This window comes from Melanotaenia boesemani, chromosome 3 (genome assembly GCF_017639745.1).
Source record: "Melanotaenia boesemani isolate fMelBoe1 chromosome 3, fMelBoe1.pri, whole genome shotgun sequence".
Taxonomy (NCBI): Eukaryota; Metazoa; Chordata; class Actinopteri; order Atheriniformes; family Melanotaeniidae; genus Melanotaenia; species Melanotaenia boesemani.
The window spans coordinates 24825598-24846837 of NC_055684.1; the positions used below are offsets into that span (position 1 = coordinate 24825598).

General features: G+C 37.3%; 1 protein-coding gene across 1 annotated transcript in view; it reads left to right on the plus strand.

Moving 5' to 3' along the window:
* The window catches only part of atg7 (ATG7 autophagy related 7 homolog (S. cerevisiae)), an 80902-nt gene that overhangs the window by 8725 nt on the left and 50937 nt on the right, over positions 1–21240 (plus strand). Inside the window, exons 4-15 of the mRNA XM_041980550.1 lie at positions 533–650; positions 808–885; positions 1026–1142; positions 1902–2048; positions 2404–2492; positions 6005–6126; positions 7958–8048; positions 8169–8313; positions 9691–9849; positions 15859–16053; positions 17585–17830; positions 19007–19122. Of these exons, the coding sequence (XP_041836484.1) occupies positions 533–650; positions 808–885; positions 1026–1142; positions 1902–2048; positions 2404–2492; positions 6005–6126; positions 7958–8048; positions 8169–8313; positions 9691–9849; positions 15859–16053; positions 17585–17830; positions 19007–19122 (1623 nt within the window). The remainder of the gene's footprint in view (positions 1–532; positions 651–807; positions 886–1025; positions 1143–1901; positions 2049–2403; positions 2493–6004; positions 6127–7957; positions 8049–8168; positions 8314–9690; positions 9850–15858; positions 16054–17584; positions 17831–19006; positions 19123–21240) is intronic.

Below are 21240 nucleotides of genomic sequence, written 5' to 3' on the forward strand. Positions count from 1 at the left end.
CCACGACTAAGAAATCTGAACACATCACTCCAGTTTTAACATTTCTAAACGGGTTTCCAGTCAGTCACAGAACAGATGTTAAAACTCTACTGTTAGTCTACAAACCCCAGGACAGATCAGGCCTATAATACAGCTGTGATGTGTTCAGAGAATATAAACCTAGCAGAGCTCTTAGAGTCCAGACTAAACATGAAGGAGCAGCATTTTGCTGTTGTTCTGCAAACATGGTACACGAACTGCTAGTTGAGATTAAACTTTTACTAAATGTAGACACTTAAATCCAGGTTTAAAACATTTAGTTTTAATTTAGTAATCTTATCTGATTTTTGCACACTCTTTTACTTCTGTCTTCATTTCTTTATGCTCTATTATTTAAAGCACATTGAACTGCTTTTATGTATGAAATGCACTACAAAAAAAAACCTTCCTTTAAAAGGTTTAAAGTTGTATAAGTGCCAGCGTGTTTATGGTTTCTAATCATTTAAATCCTTCACTTATTTAATGCAAAAAAAATAAAATGTTTTGCTTTCAGTGATGGTCCAACTCCTGCTCGCTGCTGTCCAGCTGTTGGAACGCTGTATAACACCAACACACTTGATGCCTTTAAGACTACTGATAAGAAGGCTCTGCTGGAGAAAGAGGCCAAAGAGGTAATGGGCACCCAAATGGAATCTTCACCGGGACGAGTTTGTATTCGCATACACTCACCTGGTGGAGAATATCTGTTAAGAAGACCTGTTAAGAAGTGGTTTGTGTTGAAACTCAGATAATTGAATAGTCTTTATTTTTCCTGTTTTTGCTGTGTAGATATGGGATGCTGTACAATCTGGAGCTGCACTGAAGGACCCGTCTATCCTCTCCAGATTCATTCTGTTGACCTATGCAGTGCGTACAAATAAAATGAAACATCTCAGTTTCATTTAACAATATTAATATAATTTATTTATTAATTTCATTGACAGGCTTCATGTGTGGCTAATTTTGTCTTTTATAATTTGCCAATTTTTAAATCACTCTGTCTGCAGGATCTAAAGAAGTACCATTTCTACTACTGGTTCTGCTTCCCTGCACTATGTTTCCCTGATGGGATAAAGATTGTTCAGCAGCCTTCTGTCCTAGAGCAAGTTTTCTCAGCAAGACAGGTTGGCCTTTTAAATGTTTTTATACATGAACACACTTTCACCTATACTTTAAAGTTATCCTCTATGTGGATGTCAAACTCTGCTCCTCGAGGGCCTCTGTCCCTCAGGATTTAGATGTTTCCCTGCTCCAACACATCTAATTCAAATGAATTGCCAACAAGCTGTTGGATCTTTCTCATTTTAAGTCAGGCATGTTGGAGCAGGGAAACACCTACAGACAATGGCCCTCGCAGACCAGAACAGAGTTCATCCTTAGCATAAATACTTTCTGACAGTACTGAAATTTAAGACCTCATAAAAATCTAAGTTAATGTTGAAATCTTTGTTTAACAATTCTTTGAAATATTATACTGTATCTATACATATCTGTAGATAGATAATGATGATATTAATAATAATAAATAGAAAAACAAAAACAGTGTCAATTTTCCAAATTAATGGACACACATCTAATTATTCCAAATGGACTTAGTTAAATTTTAGTCAATAAATAAAGATACATATAAAAGAAATAATAATAAAATAAATAAAATAAAAAATAAACTTCTTCATGTTTTACCGATTTATTATGCATATTTCCCAACCAGACGGTGTATTTATGTAACTAATGTATTAGATATATGCTATGAATCAGGCATATTTTCTCAATTTGGTGTTTAAAAAGTAAGCCTTAGGTGTATTACCACTAATAAAGTACAGATTGTTTGACACAGTACATCGCTTTCTTTAACAATTGTTAATGAATTCCTTCCATCTCAGGTTGCTGCCCTGCAGGAGGCCTATGACAACCTGTGTATCCAAAAAGAAACCACTGCAGTTCCTTACTTCCTAATAAAGTACACAGATACCACTGTTCAGATGGCTCCTCTTGGGGATTGGGGGACATTTTTCACTGATACTAAGAAGGTATTCATGTTAAGACTATTTATTTATTGAGTGCAAAATCTTAAAATCATACAAAATTTACATTATGTTTGTTTAGTATTTGTTTATCTGCACCACCATGAATAATAGTTACATTTTAAAGTATGTACTGAATTTTCTGACTCTGCATATGATGATTATATCAACATTATATCAAAATGTTTGAAAATATGTTGTTGCATATTTTATAATGTGAAAGACTTTTACAGACTGTTAGATTCAGATTGGATTGTATTACTCTGGATTATCTTATCAATTAGAGTTTATTGTTTTAAACATACAAGCATAAATACGCACCCATTTGGTAGTGTAAACACATTTTGTTTAATTTTTCAAGGTTACTGTGGGCGTCTACGATCCGTGTACACTTTCCCAACATCCGGGTTGGCCACTGAGAAATCTACTGGTCCTCTTGGCTAACCAGTGGTAAACTATAATAACGTGTGTGTGTGTGTGTGTGTGTGCTTGTGCATGTGTCTGTCTGTGTTCATAAAGTGACAAGATGAGGAAGTTCTCAGATAACTTTTGTAATTTATCTTTGTGAAATTGTGAATTTCAAAACAATTTGGGACGCAAACCTTTTATGTAGTTACGAGTACAGAAAAATCTAAGCTTACAGTTTCTGACTAGAAGAAGTACAATTGTGGCGACTGCTGTTTACTCAGATAAATGTGAGGTTGAAATTTGCTCCTGCCAGCTGTTAAATGCAAACACTTATTCAGATTGTACAGTTGTACTTTTTATTATCATTTAACGTTAACATTTTCCTTAATATGGTCCAACATAATACATTTTTAAAAATCAAAGAAATTGCTTCCTACGTGATCTCAAACTAAAAGTCAGACTTTCCTCAGTAATTTGATTTTTTTGAAGAGGTTGGGTGAAATGGAATCACTGGTGGCTAATTAAATTCACCTAAAGATTTCCAATATTATCCCCTCAGATCTTTGACTGTGGATGTAAGTGAGTTCTCTAGTTTCTATCCTCTGAGTTATTGTGCTCTCTCCAAGCAGTCACATGGTAGTTTTTGCTGACTTTGGGAAAAGCACAACAGCTGATATGTTGGAACCATGTGTGACACACAGCAGCTGCTGTCTGTGGATACCATAGGGCCTATTGTGTAATCTAACACACAGGACATGTAGTGTACTTAATGCACCTTGAAACTCCTGAATCTTGTAGATCAAGTTTTCTTTCAGCTACTTGAAACTGTGTTTTGAACTTACTATAAATGAACATTTTGCATGCTTTTATGTATATTATTATCTATCCTATCTTAATGAAGATGCACCATATAAAACTTATAGCTGAGCCTCTTGATTTATTATTAAAAATAGCAGGTTTACTTCAGTATATGTCACCGCTCTATTTGTAAGGTAAGGTAACTTTATTGATACTGCAAATTAAATCTATATTTGGGTAACAAGGAGAGGGCATCCAATTATGCAACAAACAAACACAATAAGAGTCACAAAAGGACAAAACAGAAAAGTGAGTATTCATGTCATCTAAGGCCAGAACATACATAAATGCACAAAAACTTTTAAAAAAAACCATAAAAGAAGATTGCATAAAAGAATAGACGCCATTATATAAAACCTGGTCACCACAGGCCAGAACATAAGCTAGGATAACAAAGAGGAAGTCAAACTGTCATAAAGCAGAGCAAGCGATAAGGTTGACACCAGTAAGCGATTTTAAGTGCTTACAGTCTTGTTTAAAAAGGACTCAGACACAGGTACAAAGCTGATCCTGTAGCATTTGCTCTTTGACCTCGGGACTCTAAATCTCCGAACCGATGGCATGAGCTGTCAAGCTAAATGACTCAAGTTATTGCAAAAATGACTGTGTGGAAGTTGGTTGTTTTGCAGTTAAATATATTTCAATAAAACCTTTACAGAAGAAATATTTTAGCTGACTTATGGAAAGTTGATGCAAGTTTTTAATTTTCTTCAGGTATGAGAATCTTTAAATATTTGAACAAGGATCAAGAACATGTGGCGGACAAAAAAGTTCTCATTGGAGATAATGTAACATGTTTATGATGTCTCAAAGAGGAACTTTGTTTTTGTGACAGTTAACATGGAGAGGAAACATGTTTCTCAGTTTCACATAACTGAAATCATATAATAGATGGAAAAACATATTTGTGCTCTGTGAAAACAAACGGCATGCCACTGCAGAAGTTGGGAATAGTATGTTAATGAAAGATTTACTATTGATGATGAATTTGGTCATCTATAGTATCCAAAAATGTTTTTTTGTTTCAGATTTTGAAGGCCCTCTCCTCACATTTGTGAGGCCTTGTTTGTAGCTCAGGAGTGATCAGTGTATGAAGGGCATCCTGTGTGTCCTTGTGTATGTGAATGGTTCTTTTAGATAAATATCGTATGGTGTCATTGAGAAGAATTCAAATACCTGAGCTACAGTAAGCTATACTGCCACCCACGGACCATTACCATGTAAAGATGTTCATAATTTTAGCAGGTTCAGAAGCTTTCTCACCAGAATTCACTTCCAGACAGTTTTTACGTTAACCGTGTCATCGGTTTTTCATATTTGTTACTGTGCACTCAATAAGTAATTTCTTCCAAGAGTGCATAGTGTGTCATCATCAAACAACATTTAGCACATTTTTAATACTCTGAATTTTCAAAGTCGCAGCTCTTCTTGTCGCAGGTCTGCTGTCCTCAGCCGTGGCAGCAGTTGGTGACGTTACTGAAGTCGCTTTCTCAGTTGGAATTAGCTAATTCAGACACATACAGTCACACATGACTGACCTGCAGCAGCCTCTGCAGCGCTAAACCGTTGCTGCAAAATTACTGACATTCCTTGACCTGCCTTTGCTCAATCGGATCAGTTCCTCTGTGGTTCAGTCAAACGTGACGTTTTGCAGACCCGTGACCGACATCTCATTTATAACCTTTGACCACACAGTTCGAGAAGTGGTCAAAGGAAAAAAACTTGCTTTAGGAAGAAGCTCAACTTATAAATGTGAAAAAGAGTAGGAAATATAAGCAGTGCATTTTGTGCTGCAATTCCAGTCCTGCTTTCCAGATCACTGATTTCTATTATTTGTAGGTTAATCTGTGTAATACAGAATAAATTCGATCAATGATAAGGCTTACAAAAGGCACAGCTGGCACAGAGACAACAAAGAATGAGGACAGACATGATATAAAACTCTAAAATTGATTACTAAAGAAAGATTTTTAGAAATTGGTATTAGTTTGGCAACATGCTCCTGTAAAAAAAACTGCGGCTTATCAGCTGCAAAAAGCAAGGTCGTCACATGGCTGCTGTTGTCATGGAGACATTAAGTCATAAGACAGCTGCTGTTTCCATGTGACCAGTTATCCTGAAATTGGTGCGAGTGACTACCTGGAAAGGTAGTAATCTTTCTTCTCTTTCACAGTAAACGTGTCACAAATGAAAGCCTGGTTCTGTGGTGTCCAACATTCATTCATTAATTTTCTATACTGCTTAGTCATGGGGCAGCTGCAGCCTTTCTCAGCAATTAACAGATGAGAGGCAGGGTACACCCTGGACAGGTTGCCAGTCCATTGTAGGGTATCCCAACATAGCTAATACAATCCTAGTTAGTCTCGTGCTTGACTACCTTTTCCTTTGTTGCGAAAGAAAAAAGCTGTTGATACTTTGTGGACTGGATTCCTGCTGATGAAATTGACTGTGATGTCCAGCTTATTCATCTTGAGTTTCATTTTATAAACTCTTTGAGTTCTTTTGGACCATATTAGGGGAAATGTGTGCTACAGGATTATAAGATAATACTGCTGGAAACATGCACTTATCTGTGTGGTGTTTTTAATTGGAATGGCAGAGATGCACAGTACGTTCTACATCAGATTTTAATCAAGTCTCTAATTAGTACACTTCCCAATCTTTAATCTGTGCATGATATGCCATTTTCATTTTAGGGGCTCTAAGCTGGATACAGTGGAGGTGCTGTGTTTTAGAGACAGAACTCTGCAGGGAAGTCGCTCCATTAAGCACAGCCTCATGTTCCAGGTCAAACTACCTGAACTTCCCAACAACTCAGGTAATCTATGTTCCATTGTGTGTTGTGTGTAAAACATCATGTGTCATGTGCTGGTGTTTGTATGTCTCTGCGTGTCCACAGATTCGTACATGTTTACCTGCATGCAATGCATGTATGTGTTAACTTGTCCCACAGTCTTTACTCTCTTTCCACTGAGATTATCTGCTTCCTTTTCCTGCCACACTAATCTCACAAGGTGTCTTTGTTATTCCTTTTGTCTAACAAAGAAGGGATGAAACCAATTTAAATGGTAATGGCGGGATGACAAAAGAGGTTGCTATGTGATATGTGAAGGTTTTTGTTGAGTTCGGATGAGACGTCTTTGTTTTCTGCAGTCGTCCTCATCAGCACATCATGGTTTTAATTAACTCACAGAGGATGTATCCATGCAGTTAAAACGGCTTCAGCTGTTTGCATAGACAGATTTGGTACTGTTTTGAAAGATTATGGTCAAACCTTTACTAGATTGGCTCTGCCAGCACCTGCATCCTGCAGAAAGATGAAATTAATTTGCACCACAATTGCATGATTTATCATACTCATCTTGGCTAAAATAAAGATTAAGATATTTATATAATATTTCCCAGGAAAAAGTAAAAGAAAAGCTATCCTTCATTAACAGTACCTCTATGAATTTACAAGCTAATTGCCTTTTTTTTTTCTTATCACACTGTAGTACATTAACTTAATATGACTTGGTATAATTGATCCAATATGAATGTAAATACTTAAATATTTTAAATTGTAATTGTCATTCATTATGAGGCTGAAATGAGTCATTCCATTGAATAAATAAGATATATTTAGCATATCTGGCAGTACAAAAGGTAATATGTTATCTTGCACTACTACATGTTTTATTTATCACAGGAAACATGTTGAATCAGGTCAGTTAAATTCATTGTGTTTCACTTTGCTTGTCTAAACCATTTAGTTTTTTATGTAAGCTTTCAATTCAGTTCAATTCAATTCAATTCAATTCAATTCAATTCAATTCAATTCAATTTCTTTATTGTCCCCAAAGGGAAATTGATTTCGCAGCCAAAACACACACATAGGACAGACATCACATCATAACATAAGCAAACAAAATCAGAACAGAGAGATTCTCACAATTCAAAACATTAAATGAGCTTAAAAAACATTAAGTGAGCTTAAAATAAGTTAAATAGAGTCATAGCTAAAAACAAAATAAAACAACTCTGTCACCTTAGGCCATTGCTGTTAAGTAATTGAACAGCAGTAGGGACAAATGACACTTTAAGTCTCTTTGTCCTCCCCAAAGTGGCCTTGAAGCAACGGCCAGAAGGTAATAGAATGAACTCATTCTGGAGAGGGTGGTTCGGGCAGTCTAATATAGAACGAGCTTTCCTCAACACATTTTTATTAAAAATGGCCAAAAGACCCTCCTGCTGGGATCCAGAAACTTTGCCAGCAGCTTTGACTAAGCGACCTAAGCGGTTTTTATCTGCCAAACTTAGGCTCACGAACCAAGCAATAATACAAAAGGATAAAACCGATTCAATTACACTTTTGTAAAAAAGAGACAACATTTTAGTGCAAACGTTAAAAGACCTCATCTTTCTTAAAAAGAATAACCTCTTGTGAACCTTTTTTGAGGTTAAGTCAAGCTTGTTGTTCTGTCACATGTATTGGAATGGAGGTAAAAATGTTAAACACTTTGATGTGTGCAAGTTTTTGCATATAGTGGGGTCTGTCATTATTTAAGGAAATCTGATCTTACAGTAATATTCTGTATTTTTAGACCATTACTCATGCCACTTGTGGTTTTTTTTTTAAAAAAAAACATTTATTTATGTATATTTGTTAGTTTGTCCAAAAAGTGTAGGTTGGGAGAAGAATCCAAAAGGGGCCATGGGACCCAGGATGGTCAACCTGAGTGAATGCATGGACCCTAAAAGGTAAAATACATTAAAAATGTGTTGATGTATGAGGAGATGACTTCAGTATAACTGCTGAGATCTGTTGCAGCCAACATTCAAACCGTGGGCTTTTTGTTTTTTTAAATTTGCTGTCTGCAGGCTTGCAGAGTCATCAGTGGACCTGAACCTGAAGCTGATGAGATGGAGGCTTGTTCCATCATTGGATCTGGACAAAGTGGTCAGCACTAAGTGTCTCCTTCTGGGTGCTGGGACACTGGGCTGCAATGTGGCCAGGACACTCATGGTAAGATTGGAAAAACATCAAAGGGTTCAATTTGTCAGATGAAGAGATAAAAGTGTGGTTTGGCTAATTGCTTTGAGTCATATTGAATTTTAATCAGTTATGTTGCTACTGGGTTGCATCTTGATGATGTTTTCTTCTGCACTGTATGTACTGTATAAGTCTTGTCACTTAGTTTGACCCAGAAATAGAAAAGTAGAAGCACTGAATACACTGATTTTAACAAATTACTGCCAAATCCTGCTCTGTAAAACATATAGCCTCATAAGGATTAACTTTATAATCAACTGTTATCTCTTCTAAGAATATAAGTGGCATCTTTTTAAGACACATGGTGCAGAAAGCCTTTGCCTTCACTCAAATTAAACTGCAGCCAGACCCCTGATGAGTATTTGAGAATTACACATGCTTATCAGATATGCACTGAATATGTTTCCATATGCAGACCAGAAAAACTTAAATGTGTTAATGTAGCTGGAGCATAATACGCTCCAGTAACATGATTTTACTAGATATTTGATTTTCTTTATTAGCTACAAAGTTCTTAAAATCATTCATATACCACAACATGCTATTTATGGAGCCACTGATACTGAAAAATAAATAAAATAAGAAGGTAATGCTTTTTTTTTGTTGTTTTTTTTTGTTGTTTTTTTTTTTAAATTATTAATTCATTCTCTGTACAACTTAGTCCATTATGGGTCTCGGGTAAGCTGGAGCCTATCCCAGCATTTTTAGAAGGTGAGAGGCAGGGTTCACCCTGGACGGGTCACCCGTCCATCGCAGGGTCAACACAGATATGGACAAACAACCTTTTAACACACTCACTCACTCCAAGGGAGAATTTAGAGTGACCAGTTAACCTAACATGCATGTCTTTTGGACTTTAATTACACCAGTACTAATTTATACTTTTTTCTTAGACATGATTGAACATCTGTTTATTTTGGTGTGTAGATTGTATCACCTTAAAATTATTTTTCATCTGATCTAAAATGAACAAATTCATTAAAATAATTCTGATTATTTTCCTTGACTGTGGAGCAAAATACGACTGCTGTAAGTAATGCCTTTTCTGAATTGAAGTAGTCTTTGTGGAAGATATAATACTCAGGTATAATGTTATTGGTATTGTGGCTGGATTTTATATCAACAGAGTGACCTTAAGAGATCATCATGTAGACCAGAACAAGAATAGCAAGGTTGTGTTACAGACACGTCCATTATTAAATTGGAATTACATTGATTCATTTTAAATTACACAGACTGCCTCTCACTCACTGACTCTTGATAAGTGCTCCATGCATGTTGATAAATAGCAGTTAAGTGCCCAAGAATAAGGTGGTGAAAGATGATTAATGTTTCTTGTGTGTTCTACAGGGATGGGGAGTAAGACACATCACATTTGTAGACAACGCAAAGATCTCATATTCAAATCCAGTTCGGCAGCCACTCTATGAGTTTGAGGACTGCCTTGGAGGAGGGAAGTCCAAAGCTATAGCGGCAGTTGACCGTCTTACCAAAATCTTTCCTGGTGTGGTGAGTCTGATAATGCGGCTTCAACGCTTTTCTGTTTTTTAATGCCCTCAAATGATGCTTTTTTTTAAAGAAAAAACAACTTTTACAAATCATAAGGCAACTGCATTAACTCTGCAGCAATATGAACTTTATTTTTCTCTGAATGGTCATGTTTAAGTTGTGACGGCCAAACCATGGAGAAATTGAAAAGCTGCGTCAGCTGCATATTAATGCTGCAGCTTTCATTGATTTACTAATTAATGAGATAGTTCTTTGGGGAAGATATTTTGTTGCAGTAGCAAATGAAAAAGCAGCCAATCATTTAAAGCAAGGCTCAGAATTTGTGTGATAGAGCTTAGCTATAATTGAGCCACTTTGAATTGCATAGACTTACTGCATATTTATAAAGTCATTTATGTGTGTACACCTGTGTGCTGAATACATTTCATAAGTGTGAGTGGGCAACAGTCTACTGCATTTATGGAAGTTGAAATTACCAGTCCTGTCTTCTGTTGCTTGTGTTTTCCCAAAAGGGGGTCTAAATAAAACTCTTTTGCAGGGAATGAAATCCCAGTTCTGTTGCTATGTTAATATCTCTTCAAGTAAGAGGAAGCAAAGTAAAACTTGAGGTCTCAGTGAACGGTTATTAAATAGGACACTAAAGTCCACTCTGAATAAAGAAAATTATTGACAATTAATAAAAATAGGTAACCAGATTTAAAAGAATACAAATAAAAAATTGCTAATGAGTAAAGATATGTGTGAATATAATTACTTAATATTAGTCAGCATGGCGAAGGTCTGTAGAACATGAAGAGAGCAAATATGTGTTGGAAAAAAAACAAACCTGCTGGCTGAGAGGTCTTTTCAAAGTAACCCTGATTTGCGTTTCATTTCAACCTGGAGAGGCTCATACTGGTTTGCCTAAGTAAGAAAGTGTGTTCAGGCAGGCCAATAACAGCTTGAAACTAAGTAAGAAAATGTGATTCTTTCAGGACCTACTGCAGTTGCTGTGTGGTTGAAGTTGAAAATGGCATTTTTCTGCTTCAAGCAGTCCTCTCTGATCTGAACAAAGCAGGCAGCATTGTAAGGATCACGGTCTTTGATTTTTCTGGTGTTTCAAACATAATTCAGCCTGCAATGTTATAAGAATCTCCTGAAAATTCATTATAGTTTATAATGATTATAGGGATTTTATTTGGACCTGAAATGAGACAAACACTATTTCTGTACTGGGAGAAAAGGTGGAGGTGGAGCTGGGTAGCCTGCATAAGTCTTCAAGAAAGGACAGTGCAGACTCTATGTCTTAAATAAGCTTAGGGTTCATCAATATGTGCAGTGAAACGTTTCATATCCTCTAAATGTCCGTGTTGGAGACTCTGCTTTGCAGCCATCTGTTGAGGCTGTAGCATCGGAGCCAGTGAGGCCAAGAAACCTCCAGTATCGCACTAAGATTGAACAAACAGTTATATGCTAAATAAATCCGCTGTGGCATTCAAAACAATCTCCTTGCTTTTCCCTTTTGTCTCTCGTGTCTCTTGCCAAGGCGGAGGTTAGGTTTTTGGTGGTGTCTGTCTGTCTGCAACGTCACTCAAACGTTATAAATGAATTTTGATTAAATTTTCAAGAAATGTCAGAATTGGAATGAAGGAACAAGTGACTACATTTTGGGGGTGATCCAGATCACTGTCTGAATTAAGGAACTTTTTTTTAAGGATTATTTCCTACGGGGAGATAATGATAAATTTGCCATTACAGCTTCTAACTCATTAGATAATGCCCAGAATTATTGGCAAAAAAAAGAAAAAAACAATCTATTTTAAATCTTTATCTGTGTTTACGTGAGCTGTGACTGCAAATGGAAAATAGCCAGTGTCTAAATCTACTATGAGCGTCATCTTTCTTATCAGATTAACATTTGTCTGCATGATCCGTGACTAAAATTAAAATAAACACTCAAAGCCAAATTTAGGAACTTGAACAAATATTTGCTCATATACATAAAACCCATCATGATTTTCTAAAAAGTAGTAAATATACCAAAGGTAATGGAGATTATTAAATTCAGACAGCTGTCGTTTCTTTTCCAGTTTCTAAATGTGCAGTGAGTCATACATTAGAGTAGAGCACAGCCTGAGGAGTAAAATGCTTGGATCCCCTCAGCTTCTTAGACAGTGAGTGGAGCCGACTAAGAGGAGACATTACAAAGCTCCCCTATCTGCAGCTCACTTTTTCTTCTCATCCGGCACTCGTCATGGTCTGACTCACTTACTGTGAAGTTGTAATGAATTCTAACCTAAAGCTCATTCTGAATTGCAATCTGGACTTTTAATTGTTTGTAGTAATTATATACAGTTGGTCAGAATAATGGTGCCACTGGCATGAAGACCTTCAATTTGCTCTGTAGAATACACACTTGAACACAGAAGTAGGTGCCACGTCATCATCTTTATATCCCGGTATCTCACTCTGTCCTTTCTCATTTTCACCTGTTCTCATGGGAATAAAGGGAACGGTACAGAACCCAGGTTGATGATTGATGGATGGCCCTGTGCTGTTATTACATCTCCAGACCCTCCAGCTGTAGCCATACCTTCTTTCCATTTTTGTGCGTAGGTGTGTGTCTGCTGCTGCTTTTTCACAGCATGTTTTCTAAAAATAAAGGGGCATCAGGTGCTGGAAGAACAGTGCATTAATTGAACTGAGAATGGGGTTCAAAAAAGGTCAGAAGATTTCTTACTTTGTCATCTGACATTTACAAGGCAGCTAATATGGTTTGCACCAACTTTTTTCCCTCTGTTGTTTGCACACACGGTCTGGTTGAGGATGGGAAAAGTGGCGTTGTTGGATTAACATGAAATGATCAGATTTATATTCATGTTTTTTTCACAGGCAGAGAGTTTCATTTCCTCTGGATGTTTTTTGTGGTAAATGGAATGTGTTTGCTATCTCTGCAGTGGGAATTTCATCCCCTGCCTGCTTAGCAACACTTACGTCAAAGTGAAATGTAAATTCCAGACTTGGTTAACAGCTCCCACTCATGAAATATGGGGAGTGAAGCCACAAGATTCATTGATTCAGTATAAGAGACTCTTCTTCATGTTGAAATCTCACACTTCATCTTTGACCTTCACCGTCATTCTCTTGAAATCAATCTTGACATTTTTATTTTGCCCACTGTTGCATGTCCAGTTCCTGAAGATAAGCACAGTAATTCAAGGCAAGAAGATGATTAAGCCATCAGAAGCCCAGCTTTAAGGCTTTGCTTTTAACCATTTCGTGGCCCAAGTGTTTTTGTTTTTTCGACATATCAGTCAACAACAAGCACTGAAAAATATTATTTGTTACATTTTTTTTTTTTTTTTTTTTTTTTTTTTGCTAAGGGAATGATAATTTTCACATGCTTTTCTAATTTAAACAGCATTTAATTTAATAAATAATTTCAGTACCTTGAAATAATTATATTAGTTTAGTCATTGTAGTTTTGTCCAGAAATTACCATACCAAATTAAAAATATGAAAATGTTTTAAGTTAAAAGAAAGAAAGAAAAAAAACAGCTTTATATTAGTTAAAAGAAGATTTGATGATAAACATTAAGTTAAAACAGGATTAAATGTAAAGGAAATATGACTACAACCTCCTGGGTAATGACTGGCAACCTTTCACAGCTTAAATTTTACACAACTAAAATCAATGCAAAATATAAATTTTTATTTTTGATGAAAAGAGTAAACCTAAAGAAAATGGTTATTGTCTTTGCTGACCATGACCGGTTGTGTTTTGAAATGGTCTGACTGTGATCTTCTAGCAATTGAGGACTCATTTTGAAGTGTGAAAGTATTAACACTGTCATATCTATAATTTATTTACTTCTCTACATCTTTACATGAGCCTTTAAAGGTATATCAAATTGGTTTATTTTTCTCTTGCCTCTTTTCTGACATCTTTATTACTGATGTAAAGCTACCGGGCACTATATAATCGAAATAATCAGGTTACTCAAGAAAATCCACAAGCTTTTGTGACTAGTTCCAAACAAAAACTTTTTTTTCTTGTTCTTATCAAAAAGACGGTCAGTTGTACTCCTTTTAATGTCGCTGGATGTAAACTACAGCAGAGGCATCCTTGAGTGGGGAGTACATGTAAAGATGAGTTCTTCTATATACTAGACTAGAGAGCAAAAACATCAGGAAGATCTAAGGCTGCATCAATAGATAAAACCCAGCAGCAGTGATGGGAAAAAGAAAATACACACTCTTTCAATTTTAATGTTTTACCTAATCGGAATTAATGGTAGTAATAATAGAAAAATTAAGTCCTTTCCTGTGATTAAAATGAGCTAAACAGCTATTTCAAATATTAAATACAACTTTAAACGAACAACATTGCATAATATGTAACTAAGGCAAAATGCAGATGCAGTGTATGAGAACCTAATTACACCCCCTGAATCAATATGTCCTAGAAACACCTTTTGTGTTTCACTTTGTTTTGGTTTATCTTTGTTCCTGTATTTTTTTACATTGCTGCTTCAGTTTGACGTTTGTAGGTATTGATGTGCAGCTCCAGAATACTTAATAAGCTGCAAATTAGCTTTGCAGGCCTTAACTGTGCTGCTATTCTTTTCAGCAACAAAAGACTTTCTCTTGGCCGTCCTTCCAAACCAACCAGACTATCTTTAGTATTTCTCTAATTATACCTTTCATGAATTTTACCATTGAACATACTAACTGAGGCCCATAGACTCTGAAATGTAGCTCTTGGGCTTTTTGCATTATTCCCCGGGGGGGGATACTTGCTCAGACTATGATGGACTTCATACTGGTTGAAAAGTGACCCTCGCCAGATTAATGGGAAACCAGAATGTTCCAGATTGAGCAGATACTGTCATATACCCCTTGTTGTTAACTCAGTTCAATTTCCTCCCAGTCCACTACAGAGGAAATTTAAGAAATTTTGTTTTTAACATACAGATCATTACATGGTCAAGCACCAGTTTATATCAGGGAACGTCTGCAGCCATATGTTCCCAGCAGGTTCTTGAGATCAAGTGATCAGGGTCTGCTGGTCATGCAGGCAATACAGTTGAAAAAGTGGCAGAACCTTTGTAATAGTCGCTCCTACTCTCTGGAACTCCCTTCCTCTGAGCCTGAGGTCCATGGGCACAGTGATTGCTTTATAAATAAAAATGTGATTATCAGTTAAGTGCATTTGACTTGCAGAACCTGGCTGCTACTTACATCACAATTTTATGGAAGCAGGAAGAGTGAACTTGGTTTTTTACTTAGCTATTCTTACAAAAAAAATGACAGATGTAAATTATAAGACCTGTTAAGGACCAGAAATCTTTGTTTTTAACTTTAATGGGAGCTCATAATACTACCTGTATAAGATGCTGACATACTAGATGACACAGTGACTTTATTAGATGCTCCAGTTTACATAACCGTTCACAGAGTGGTCCTTACCTTCATAAGTTCAGACAATCTGGAGGATTTCTTTTTTCCACATAGGTAAATCATCTTAAAATGTGTCCACAACCATCAGGACAAAGTGTATTTAGAAAGTTAGTATTAGTTACTGTTATTATTGTAAGTTTATCTTGCTTTTAAAAAGCTTTATTCATATCAGAAAAACCACAGTTCATTTTAGCTGCATTGAGAAAAGGATCAATAGTTTAGCATTAAAAGGGCACAGAACCACTTAGCCAAGGGGGGGCCCAGCATGTTTACATCCTGTCATGCTGTCATAAGCCTGGCATCTCTAGTTTGAATGCTTCCCTCTGCATACTGATAATGTTACTGTTACATGAATTTAGTCTCAACAAAGTTTAGATTTTCTCCCATTGTTCAGTGTGAGTCAAGAATCAGGTTTATTTAGACTTAATGAGACCATAGTTCATGAAAAGATTGTCTGAATAGTCTCTGAATGTCTGCAGAGTACTCACTCAAGCAAATTTATGTTAAAATTTTGTTTGCAGCCTTCTGTTTTTTCTGCCTCTAATAATGTTTCTCTCTTTCTTCTTGAAGAACGCTCAGGGTTACAATATGAGCATCCCAATGCCAGGCCACCCTGTGAATTTCTCCCAGGCTACTCTTTCCCAGGCCCAGAATGACGTGGAGCAGCTGGAGACCCTCATTTCAGAGCATGATGTGGTCTTTTTACTAATGGATACGAGAGAGAGTCGCTGGCTGCCCACAGTGATAGCTGCCAGCAAGAGGAAGGTAGGTAGGAAGGAGCAGTACAGCCTGACAGACAGAACAGTCACGCATCAGTGGGCTGGAGCTGCAATAAAAGGTCTGCTTACGTTTGTTTAACATCTAAACAAAGACTGACAATGACGTACAATGTGGAAGTGGACACCTGCCATGAAGTATGCCAAGCAAATTATCATAAGGCTTTGTGAAGCTTTGAGCCCCTTCTAGCTCATTAGTTATTGTACATCCAATGCAACCTTTCTCTCAGAAAACCGCTATTTGAATCAGAAAGCTTTGATAAGTCCAGTGTCCAGCAGCAAACAGATGAATTTAGCCTCTGGCTGGTCAAACATTAAACTCACAAAAACCCGATGTGTTCAGGCCACTTGGTTCTTATAAGGGGGCCTGAACACAACAGCAAATATAGATAAAGGCCATTGTTATTTTATTATTGTTGATTTTTTTTCACTAAATGTGTTGTTGTTTTGTGGTACAAGCTGCATCATCAATGTATCAACAGAAAGTTTAACTTTAAGAAGATTTAAAGTGGCGTTTCAGTGTTTCTGTTTAAGCATGCTGGACACGTTAAATCTGAATGAGTAAGCAGCTAGGCTTGAAATAATCTAAATTTCACTGAACTAATTTAGAGCTGTGGTGTTGTTTAAAAGTCCTCCAAAACACCATTTGGAGGTGCACTTGGTCGGCTGGAAAAATGAGGGAGGAGGTGCGGAGAAATGAGGAGGCAGCACATAATGCAGATATAACACCATGGAAATGGCTGTTGTTTTCTTTACAACACAATGAGAATAGCAGATGAAGCTCCTTATTGTGTTGATATGAGTATTGCGTGTATCTGGCCTTTTACACAGGCGGCCTTTTTCAAACCAGTCTCTTTGACTTGGAACAGTAAGGCAGGCTCAGGTGTGTTAATGAGGGTAGCATACTGGTTCTGCTTCTGTGTATGTTGGTTATTTGTAGAACATTGCTTGAAAACAGCCTAAAGCAGGTGGAAAGCAGCATACAGACAACCGTAATGTCCCTTTTTGGTTTGAGTGTGGTCACAAATATACATACATAGAAGATCTTTGTGGATGTTCATTCCCTAGAGTACATGGATTGTAACAATAATTAGAAGAAAAAAAACTATTAACTTCAGTAGATTTGTTTGTTTGTTTAAAGGCTACATTGGACCTCAAGCCAGAGTGCAACTCTGTGTCAGCAGATATTACTTTTCTTTCACTTACATTAAACCAAAATCAGAATAATCGTTCCTATGTAAGTTGCTAGGTAACATAAGCTTTATTCACCTTTATGTCAGGAGCTCTCAGTTCCTCCAGTCTGAGTTAAGTGTGTAGTTGGGGGTGGAGGTTTTCTTTACATTTGTTAAAGTACAGCTTTAACAAAGTATTTAAACTGGCAGAACATTTATCAGACTTCACTGTTTATGACTGCATTTATTCCACTGTGAAAGGATTCGACATATCTCGACTGATTTGGCTTTGTGGAAGAGATGACAGCTGCTTTGTAAAAATGTTTATTTTCATGTTTCACTCAACAGCTGGTGGTGAATGCTGCTCTAGGCTTCGACACGTTTGTTGTGATGCGCCACGGCCTTAAAAAACCTCTCGTCAATCAGAGCGCTTCCTCAGGAACAGACTCCTCCCCTTCCTGCTCCTCTGCTTCCTCTTCATCCTCCACACCGGCTGGATCTGCACCCAATGTCCCAGGATCCTCTCTGTTCTCCAACATCCCGGGTCACAAGTTGGGCTGCTACTTCTGCAATGATGTTGTGGCACCAGGAGACGTGAGGGAAACACAAAAATTACATACACTCATATAAGCATATATGATACTAGAAAACAAACAAGTAGTATTTTTTTAACTTAATGTCATTCTAAAAAACTTGACAATAACATCTCCCGTGAGTGTTTTGTGCAGCAACAGACTGCAGTTCTCTTAACTCTGATAAGTTTCCAGCTGCAGAACCAGATTATTTTCAAGGGAGTTAAAAACAAAACAGAACTCCAAATCATTTTTTCTGGTTCACTGTTTCAAACAAAATATCAACGATATGCTTCATCTGCAGCCATAAGCCATCAAAAACCAACAGATGCAACCAAAAATGTCTAAACCCAAGTTTTGTAATTATTTTTGAGAAAGCATTTGCTTTTTTTTCTGACAAGCCATATGCTACAGAGCTTTATTTCTTTTTGATCTTATGTCATTAAGATAAGTGTGGGTCTAAATCTGTCCACTTGTGAAAATCACACATTTCCCAACACCCACATTCTCCTTGTGTTCTCTGATATTCGGAATTTTTCTTTTCCCTTTTAGTTTTTTTCCTGCTGCTTTTTACTTTTTCACATGAGTAATTCCGTATGTGAGGACTGTTGATCACCTTTAAAAGGCCAGGGCTCTTTGTCGGAAACTGTTTTTCATTCAGCTCCGTCCTCTTTTAGTGATGTTTGGCTCCCTCCCACAGTCGCTTACAGTCATGTCAGTGTCAGAGTTAAAGGCACAATCTTGTTCATTAAATACATAAATGTAGGTTTCCTTTGTAGTTTGGTGAATGATTTAATAGAACGCTTGAATAAGTGAAGCATCCTCTCTGGATGTCACATGTTTTCTTTTTTTCCTGCTGATTTTTTGATCAAGCTCTGTGATCTTCAAAGTATTTTCTTAAAAGCTGTTGGATAAAGTGCCACACAGTTTCATACAGACACTGCTGGCTGCATCTCTTTTCCTTTCAGAGGGTTGTGGGTTTGCTGCAGATGCTTCCAGCTGATAGAAGGGGAGAGCCCAGCAGTTAGTTATGGAGCCACATTAATGATCTCATTTATAAAAATACTGTGGCGTCATTAAAAAAACTGACTTAACTAGAAATAACCCAGAAGCCAACATCTCAGGATAGAGAGTAAGTTTGTGTCACAACATGACATTGTGACATCAAAATGATTTACCTATTATTTATTGTAAATAGTCTACCAGGGATCGGACCTTGGATCAGCAGTGCACAGTCAGCAGACCAGGTCTTGCCATGATTGCTGGGGCACTGGCTGTTGAGATGATGGTGTCCATTCTACAGCATAGTGAAGGGTAAGTGTGTTTATTACAAATGATACTCCTAATAAATTGTAAACAGAAGAAAATAAAATATGAACAACTTCATATTCAAACAGATAACCTGACAAGTCAGTCAGCAAACACTTAAGTCTATTAAAATATTAGCCTTTTTCCAATTTGTAAAACATCAGACCAGTGACATCTAACAGTTTGTAGTGGTCAAATCTTTGTAGTTTAAAAGGTTAAATTTGTTTCTTGACCACATGTAACTGAATAAATATTCCAGGGAGCATTAATAATAGATTATTGACTTTGGTTTGTATGACTTGTGTGAGAGTTTATCAGTCACTTGGCATTTATGGCATTGGTACCAAATCCACCCTTTCCAAAGTTAATAGTTTCTCCCTCACCATCAACAGCGCCTCAGTTTCCCCCTCCCCTCAGGTCAAGAGTCTGGGTGTCATCCTCGACAGCACCTTATCATTCACCTCACATATCAATAACATCACCCGTTCAGCCTATTTCCATCTGCGTAATATCAACCGTCTTCGCCCCTCCCTCACCCCCCACACCACCTCTATCCTGGTGCACAGCCTTGTCACCTCCCGCCTGGATTACTGCAACTCTCTCCTCTTTGGCCTCCCACAAAAATCCATTCATAAACTCCAAATGGTTCAGAATTCTGCTGCCCGCATCATCACCCGAACTCCTTCCATTCATCACATCACTCCCATCCTGCAAGAACTCCACTGGCTTCCCATCAAGTACAGGATAGAATACAAGATTCTCCTCCATACATACAAATCCATACATAAACTCTCACCCCCTTACCTCTCAGATCTTCTCCACATAGTCACCCCTTCCAGATGTCTTCGCTCCTCCTCTTCTATCCATCTCTCTGTCCCTCCTGCCCGTCTCAGCACCATGGGGAGCAGAGCTTTCAGTCGCTCTGCTCCCCAGCTCTGGAACGCACTTCCTCCTGACCTCCGCAATACCGATTCTCTCCTCACCTTCATTTCCAAACTCAAAACTCATCTTTTCAGAACAGCATACTCTCTGTAACATTATTTTCAATCACATCCTCGCCACTCTGCCCTTTATGTTTAGATTTTTAGATTGTGTTGTATATGTCTGCCTCTCCTGTACTTTTAATGTTTTATTATTTGTTTGTACAGCGTCCTTGGGTGCCCTGAAAGGCGCTTTAAATAAAATGTATTATTATTATTATTATTAGAAGATGTATATAATTTTTTCATTACATTGAGGTTGTAATAAATAATCTTGTTGTGCATTTCACTTTATTTTGGATTCTACAATTTCACGTTTTTTCTTATTCATCCATTTACACATTCATGCAGCATATCTTCATAAATATTCCATGCATATAATTCACATACCTGGTGTGTCTTGCCCAACCAGCTCCTACATGTGGAGTAGCTGGGGATCCAACTGATGACCTTTCGCTTGAAGGACTACTCACTGATCCACAGCTAATATAACGAACACAACCCTGGAAAAATTAAGAGACCCCTGCTATTTCTTCTTAAATCAGCATCTTTGAGAATTACTACCAAAAATTTAATTTCTACACAAGCACATCTCATTCTGCTTTACCAGGACAACAAAGCTACAGTCTGGCAGAGCACAAAAAAGAAGCTTTAAACTGAAAGGGATGGCTGCAAACTCATTACTCGAGACTCATCAAGTGACCATTAAACACTGTGGCAAACTGAGACTGGGGTGAAGTGCACATCAAGAACAGTTGGCATACCTGATGTGTCTTGCCCATGCACTCTTATACATGTGGAGTGGCTGGGATCCAACTGATGACCTTTCAGGCAGGACTGGAGTCATGCAAAACTCACCTTAATCAGTGAGAAGCAAAGACCTCAGGCTGAGGTTTGAAAACCGCCACAAACTGGAGGAAGGTCATCTTCTCTGAGTCCAGTTTTCAGCTTTGCCTAACACCTAGTGACTTTATGGTTAGATGGAGAACTGGAGAGGCCTACAAGCTACAGTTTCTCACACTGACTGTTAAATATAGAAGGGGATCAATCAGCATTAATAATAAAGATCCTTCAATGGAAAATGTACAGCGTTAAAAAAGTTCTCCATAAACTCATATGCTATATAATGTCAATGGTGAGCTCA